The sequence below is a fragment of the Colobus angolensis genome, unplaced genomic scaffold (assembly GCF_000951035.1).
Source record: "Colobus angolensis palliatus isolate OR3802 unplaced genomic scaffold, Cang.pa_1.0 Scaffold21, whole genome shotgun sequence".
Lineage (NCBI taxonomy): Eukaryota > Metazoa > Chordata > Mammalia > Primates > Cercopithecidae > Colobus > Colobus angolensis.
In genome coordinates this window covers 8,515,123-8,522,025 of record NW_012115266.1, presented here as the reverse complement: position 1 = coordinate 8,522,025, position 6,903 = coordinate 8,515,123, and the positions used below count along the sequence as shown (strand labels likewise).

General features: G+C 43.9%; 1 protein-coding gene across 1 annotated transcript in view; it reads right to left on the bottom strand.

Moving 5' to 3' along the window:
• Positions 1-5,142, bottom strand: part of CPSF7 (cleavage and polyadenylation specific factor 7, 59kDa) — a 21,783-nt gene extending 16,641 nt beyond the window's left edge. The window contains exons 1-2 of the mRNA XM_011942723.1: positions 4,253-5,142; positions 3,752-3,870 (exon numbers count right to left, since the gene is read on the bottom strand). Coding sequence (XP_011798113.1) covers positions 3,752-3,870; positions 4,253-4,719 — 586 coding nt within the window. The 5' untranslated portion in view covers positions 4,720-5,142. The remainder of the gene's footprint in view (positions 1-3,751; positions 3,871-4,252) is intronic.
• Between the last annotated feature and the right edge of the window lie 1,761 nt (positions 5,143-6,903).

The following is a 6,903-nucleotide window of genomic DNA, read 5'->3' as shown; positions in this document are numbered from 1 at the left end:
TTCTCCTGCCTCAGTCTCCCGTGTAGCTGGGATTACAGGCATGTGTCACCACACTCAGCTAATTTTTGTATTCCTAGTAGAAATGGGGGTTTCACCATGTTGGCGAGGCTGGTCTCGAATTCTTGACCTCATGATCCACCCACCTTGGCCTCTCAAAGTGCTGGGATTATAGGCGTCAGCCACGGCGCCCGGCCTCTAACTTTCTTTACTAATGGGATATACCTGCCAAGCAGACTAAAACATTTGGTAATCAAAAGAGCACCCTCTCTCCTGGACAATGCTGGAGAAATATTGTTCAATTCTTATTCTCCAACGCTCCTCTTGGTTGATTCCTTAAGAGTATCCTTCCAAAGAACGTTTATGAAAACATTATAGGCACCTTTTAGTTACATTTTAGGGTGGCTGCTTCTTGATAATTTATAGAGAGGCATGTCTTAAAAATTAAGCCCATTCACCATATGCCAATTTTTAGATAGAAACACAGAATTTAGAACTGATGGAACTTTAAATATCATGTCACTAGTCCAGATGGGGAAACAGGCCCTAAGCAGTAAAGTGACTTGGCCAAGGTCACACAATGAATTATTGGCAGAACCAAACTACAACCTGAACCTACTTGACTCCCAGCACAATGCTCTTTCTTCTATACAGACCTATCTTGGGGACTACTTGTCGACCATGACACCACTTACAACCACCATCACCCTCCCCCAAACTCATCCACACTGTAGGCTGAGCCTACACCACAGAAAACAAACCCACGAACACCCCCCCCTTCATACAGATGGTCTCCACGTACCCCCTCTTGGGACTCGGACACACTCACGTTTCCGAGCCTGTGCCTCAAACTGTGACAGGTTCTGCCGGGTGGCCGGCCTCACGTCCACTTTTTCTCCATTAAGAACTTTTCCTGGTAGGAGTTCCAACAATTTGTGGACAGAGTTTTCAGAGGCTACTACCACCTCAGCATACCTTAGGAAGGAAAAATTAAAAATGAATGAAATCTGTAGCCAACCAAGAGAAGAAAAAAGAAATTCTCTTCTATTTTTAGTAAAAATCGATAAAGCAAAGGACATCTTGCTAAACTAAACACACACACAGCACTACTAACAACAAAGAGCCTAAATCTTTGCTTTTTTTGGAATTAAAAATCAGTATTCTTCGCCCCTTAAGAGATGCATGTTCTACCACATTGCAGCTAGGTCCCTTTCTAAGGCAGTTTGCCAAAACCAAGGCATTAAGCTGGGCCAGGGGTGGGAGGGATTAAAATTCAGGGCCAAAATATAGTGCTGATCTGTTATCCCAATGGTTACAAATTAAAAGGGGCTTCTCAAATCCAGACCTCACCCTTTGGACTGGCCATTTGCTCGATTCTCTGCAAATTTCAACTCCACCACATCATAGACTCCTATAGAGCGAATAACCTGGATCAGCTGCTGGTCTGTGGTCCACTGGGGCCGGCAAGATGGAAAAGGAAGAGATGTCAAGAGCTATACCCCCGCCTGCCAATGTCCCAGACCCTGCCCCCCAAACCCAGGATTCTAGTCACAACTAAATCCCCCCAGAGGAAACTCAAAAGCCTGGCAATATTTCAGTTAGTGCAGACTTTTCTTACTGTCCTCAGCCATACAGAAGTCCAAACCCACTTACCCCCAATCCCCATCTTTAGAGATTGAGAAGATTAAAACTTATTGTAACTTTGACTGCCATTTGGGCTGGCTGGTCATCAGTTCAAACACTGACAGCTAGCAATTTTTTAATTATAGATCTGACAGGCTAGAGTTGACCATTGCCAGAACTTCCCCACAGTAAATATATTTTCTAACTCGGAAAAACCACCCCCACCACCAGCCCCAAAACATGACAAAATAACTTGCAGAACAACAGTCACCACCTACCCCAAGTACACTAGAGTTATCAAGGTCTTTAATCCCCATCACCCACCATTATCACAGGACCATCTAATGACCACCAAGAGTTCAAGGTGTTCACTCTGAAATCTCGTCCCACAGATGACCCTGCTAGACATAAAGCCCCAGGGTCAGGGGCAGTAACAAGATGGCAGAAAAAGCAACTACCCACTTAATCATTGCTTTCTTCGGCACCAGTACGTCCTCAGGATAGTTCTCTTTCAGAGATCAATCCAACCTGATCCCAGGAAAAAGAAATCCAACCCCATCAGAGCACAAAACAGTGCAACAGTGGTTTCTGAAAATGCCATCACCTCCCAGTGCTCTCCCTCCAGCCCACCCATAAGCATTTTTGGTTACCCACACTCACCCAGGAGAAGCTGCCCACATAGACGGCAGCTCGTCTATTACGCAGGCCACTGTAGGTATACAGAATTGCAGGGGTCTTGTTGTTGGGCTTGGGAGACGGCTCCTGGCGAACAGGAGGAGGTGGCTCAGTGCTGCTGCTTCTGTCATCTGAGGGCTGTGAGGTGGCTGTCAGCACATCATCATACAGGTCAATCTGATCTGTATTGTTGAACTCTGGGTCCTAAGAGATGAGGAGTTGGCAAAGGTAGGTTTGCAAACTTCATTTTGTTCATTCTGTTTCACTCTACTTTATTACAATCCAGTTAAATACTTGATAAAACATGTACAAAACTTCCTTGTCCTACCCTAGGAAACAAGGTAAGAAAAACCTCCTGTTGAAACTGTATCACTTAATTCAGATTATGTACATTTTTTTTTTCTCTCAAGATTCTGGTAACAGTCTGTAAAGTTTATGGCTTCAGCCACTGGCAAGAATCAAAAGGCACTGGGTGATTAAGCAAGCAAAGGAAGAATGCATAATGAGATGCATGGGCTGCTGTGATCAATAAGGTCAACTTCTAAAGACCACATCTAAGATAAGCTAATGAAAACTTATTTTCAACGTCTTATGCTATTTCCAAAATCAAGTGTTACATAAAATTCACTTGTCTATTTAATAATAAATTTATTCAGAAACTGAATACAGAGAAAAAGCATGAAAGTGGGTACAAAAATGCAAAAAAGATTGGGAGTTATTGATTTAAATCCCTTGATTGGTACAAATGATTTAGGAAAGCTCTAAACTCATTGTATACAATCCCATCTTTCCATCAGAGAAAATAAAAAATAAATAAAAGGGAAGGGAATAACAACAGTGGTTTTCCCCTACTAAGTTCTATTTCTTAAATGACATACAGACCCAATGCATTACCATGCCATGTATCTAGGAGACGTACTTTTTTTTTCTGAGACAGGGTCTCACTTTGTCACCCAGGCTGGAGGGCAGTGGTGCAATTACAACCACTGCAACTTCAACCTCTTGGGCTCAAGTGATCCTCCCACCTCAGCCTCCAAGTAACTGGGGACTACAGACATGCGCAACCATGCCCAGCTAATTTTCAAATTTTTTGTAGAGACAGGGTTTCACCATGTTGCCCAGGCTAGTCTGGAACTCCTGGAATCAAGTGATCCACTGGCCAAGGCCTCCCAAAGTGCTGGGATTACAGGCTTGAGCCACCGCGCCCGGCCTTAATTCTTTATATTCTAAGCATTAAGTTGGTTTTCATGAGGGCAGGCCTAGATACAGGCTAAGTAATACAGTCGGACTACCCCAAGGCCAAGAAATCAGGTTACATATTGCTCTTCAAAGTGTGCCGCTCTTGATATCTACAGTACTCCAACTTTATCTTGTTGAACTTTTGCCAGCAGAAATGACAAAATCAGGAAAAAAAGTAAAGGTTAAGGAGAAGGCAGCAAAGGTAAGCATGAGTTACCTGCACTGGCTCCAGATACCGCTTTGGAAATGGCACTGCTGGAAATTGCTCTGTTTCGCTTCATGATATCTTCAAATTCGGCTTCACTTACTGTAGAGGGTGGAGGGCCCGAATCTCGGCTGTACAGAGAAAATACCATCCTTGATTGCTCACACCCCTTATTATTTTTACTGTACTCTACAATACTTTTGTAATTTTGGCATAACACACAACAATGCTAGACATCTGTAGCATTCACAACACCTGCTCCAGCATTTAATTTAAGTACCTTTAAAAGGGGTATAAAGGACATGGTTTGGGTCAAGTGGTTAAGATGCAATGAAAACATCAAATGAAAACACTAACAAATAGTAAACTACTTCCCAGGAGTCAATGCTGTGACAACAGAATGTCCGTATGGGAAAGGAGGAGGATTCAGTGCTCACTTTCTCAGGGAGAATACAATGCTTAACACACTTGTTAACCCTGGCTCAAATCTGAAAGGAACAAGATAGTCCTTACCTGCCATGGTGGTTATAGGGGGCAGAGGCCTTCATGTAAGTATCTGGTGGAGGCCCCACTGTAGCGTTTGGTGGGGGGAAGAAGGCTGGATTGAGGTGAAGGGCAGGTGGGATGGCCCCAGGGGGAGGTACAGCAAGATGAGGAGGTAATCGAGGAGGTGGGGGCATGAGATGCTGGTAGTGGATACCAGGAGGAGGAGGAGGGACCCCAAAACTTGAGGAGAGAGGTGGTGGGGGTGGAATTGGTGGTGGGGGCAGACCCATCAGGGGAAGGGCTGAAGGAGGACGATTGAAGTAGGGCAGCACACTGGGGGGCTTATCCACACGAGCAGATGAGGGTACAAGGTTCTCAGAGGGTGTGGCCCGTCCATCAGCGGAGTCACTAGAATCTCGGGAATGGGCCCGTGGAGGTATTCCTATGAAGCAAAACAGAACTAACGTTACTGCCCAGGCTTTACACAAACCCATAGGACCAGTTCATCCTTCAGGAGTTATCAGACACCCTACAGAGGAAGGTGACTAAAGTGGCTAAGAAGGTAAAATCATCTGCCTTTTCTTTGGCTTCAGAGAAGGTCAGAAGCAACTCAGTAAAGACATTAAATCCAAAAAACAGTATCATCCTAAATCCTGTCAAAGAATGTTTTTCATCCAGAACTCCAGAAGTGCTTCAGAACAGATTTAATTTATCCTTACATATATGTTCTATTTTTAAATGTAGAAGGATCCTGATAGCCCACAAGAAAATGACAGTATTCACTGATGTTCAGGTGAACTGCAGTTGACTTGAAACCCCACATCTCCTGAAGAGTTCAGGACCTCTCTCCTTAAACTAATACTAGTTAACCTCTTCCTGTTGCACGCTTAAATTGTTCTCTTTGCCACAGGGTATTGGCTAGGGAATTTAGGGGAAGAGAGGGAGTGGCAGGAACTGGATGGCACTTCTATTTACATACTAAAACCAGTAATCAGGGTGAGAAAGAGACATGCATAAAGACTAGACAATTGAAGGTTAAGTGAAAGAAAAATTGGGAGATAGGCCAATAAAAGATCTGCCCACAGCACGAGCACATGACACACAGCTGACAGTAAGGATGCTTAGCAAAAGCTTGCTACAAACCATGTCTCAAATCTGGGGAACTCCTGCTACATTTCAATGGCCAAAATCCTCTACTCCTCAGGGCAGCCTAACAGGAACACCATCACCACATGCCAGTATGGTGCTGTGCACAACAGGAGCTCAGAACATGTTTTAAACAGCTGGAAGCATGGATTCTGACACTGTCAAGTCACTTGATTAAACTTGTTCCTTCTCTCCAGTTTAACAGTTTAAGCCTGTTTAATGTGGAATCCAATAGAACAAGATCACATGGCCCTAGGGGAGTCTTAAAAATAGAAAGATACCATTGGCAGCAAGTGCGGAGGGAAAGAGTGCTCCTTAAACTAGAACATGATAGTTAATCCCAGCTCCTGAGTAAAGCCTAAGGTGGAATGAATTATGCTGACAACCACCTAGACTTCTCTGTTACAGAAACAGTGTCAATGCTGTCTTATTCTTCATGTCTCAAACACATGGCAACTGGCTCTTTCCTAGAGTTCTCTCAAACTGAAGAACAAAAAGGTATTAGGCAAGTGTCATCTAACAGCTAACCACTTTCCCAGCTACTACTGTTGTCACATCTGCAAGGATTCTGTTTTTTATCTATGGCTACAAGTCCCAAGAGGCAACCATTTTTATGCAGAGGAAGTCCACCAGCTTTACTTAGTGATTAACAGAGCCCAGGTCCATCAGCACGACACAGAAAAACTGCACTCAGTTACCACAATCTTTTCAGCAAAGAAAGGTAACATGAAAAGCAGTTGAATAGAAGTAGGAATGTTATTCCCAATACAACTGTAAAATTACATACCTAAGGAAGGTCAGCGGTGAATTACAGAAAGACTCCAAAACAGAGGGGACTTGAAAATACTTGTCAAGGAAGAAAAGTGTGTCCTTTCTAACATGAAGCAGTAAGAGTTCACACCGAATCTATCTAGGCTGTCAATCTAGTTAAAAGAACAGCTGTTCCTATGCAAGAGCGAAGTGGTCCTATTTCTACCTGGAGGATAAACCCAATCAATACAAGGCACTATTTTGAGAGCTGGACCTAAGCAGTGACAGAAGATCGGTGATGAAACTTTGCTGTTCCTCCCACTGTAGCAGAAGAAAATAAGGGTGGCTGACTGTCCCAGGGAGGGCCTTGCAGGGTGGCTGCACTTTATGAGGTCAGGAAAATCCAAGGTCTAGTCCTCAGATTTCTCAGATTCAGAAACCTGCTTCAACCGGGGTGACTAGGCCGTAGGAGACTGATTCATGCTAACCAAACTCACAAGAGACTGACTCATAAACCAGAACACCAATTTATTAATTTACAGTGAGAAATATAACTGCCAAGCAGACCAGAGTACTTGTGTCGGCTGGTCAGCGCATTCTCTTCCCAGTAGGAGACCCTAATTGGGAAACCAAATTAGCATAAGAAAGTGGCTTAGTGAGTACAGTCGGAATAAAGAGAGTAAGATGAATGTAAGGTACACTGTCCTCAAACTAGGGTAGTCTGGTGTAGTTTTCTTTTTTTTTTTGAGACTCACTCTGTCACCCAGGCTGGAGGGTGGTGG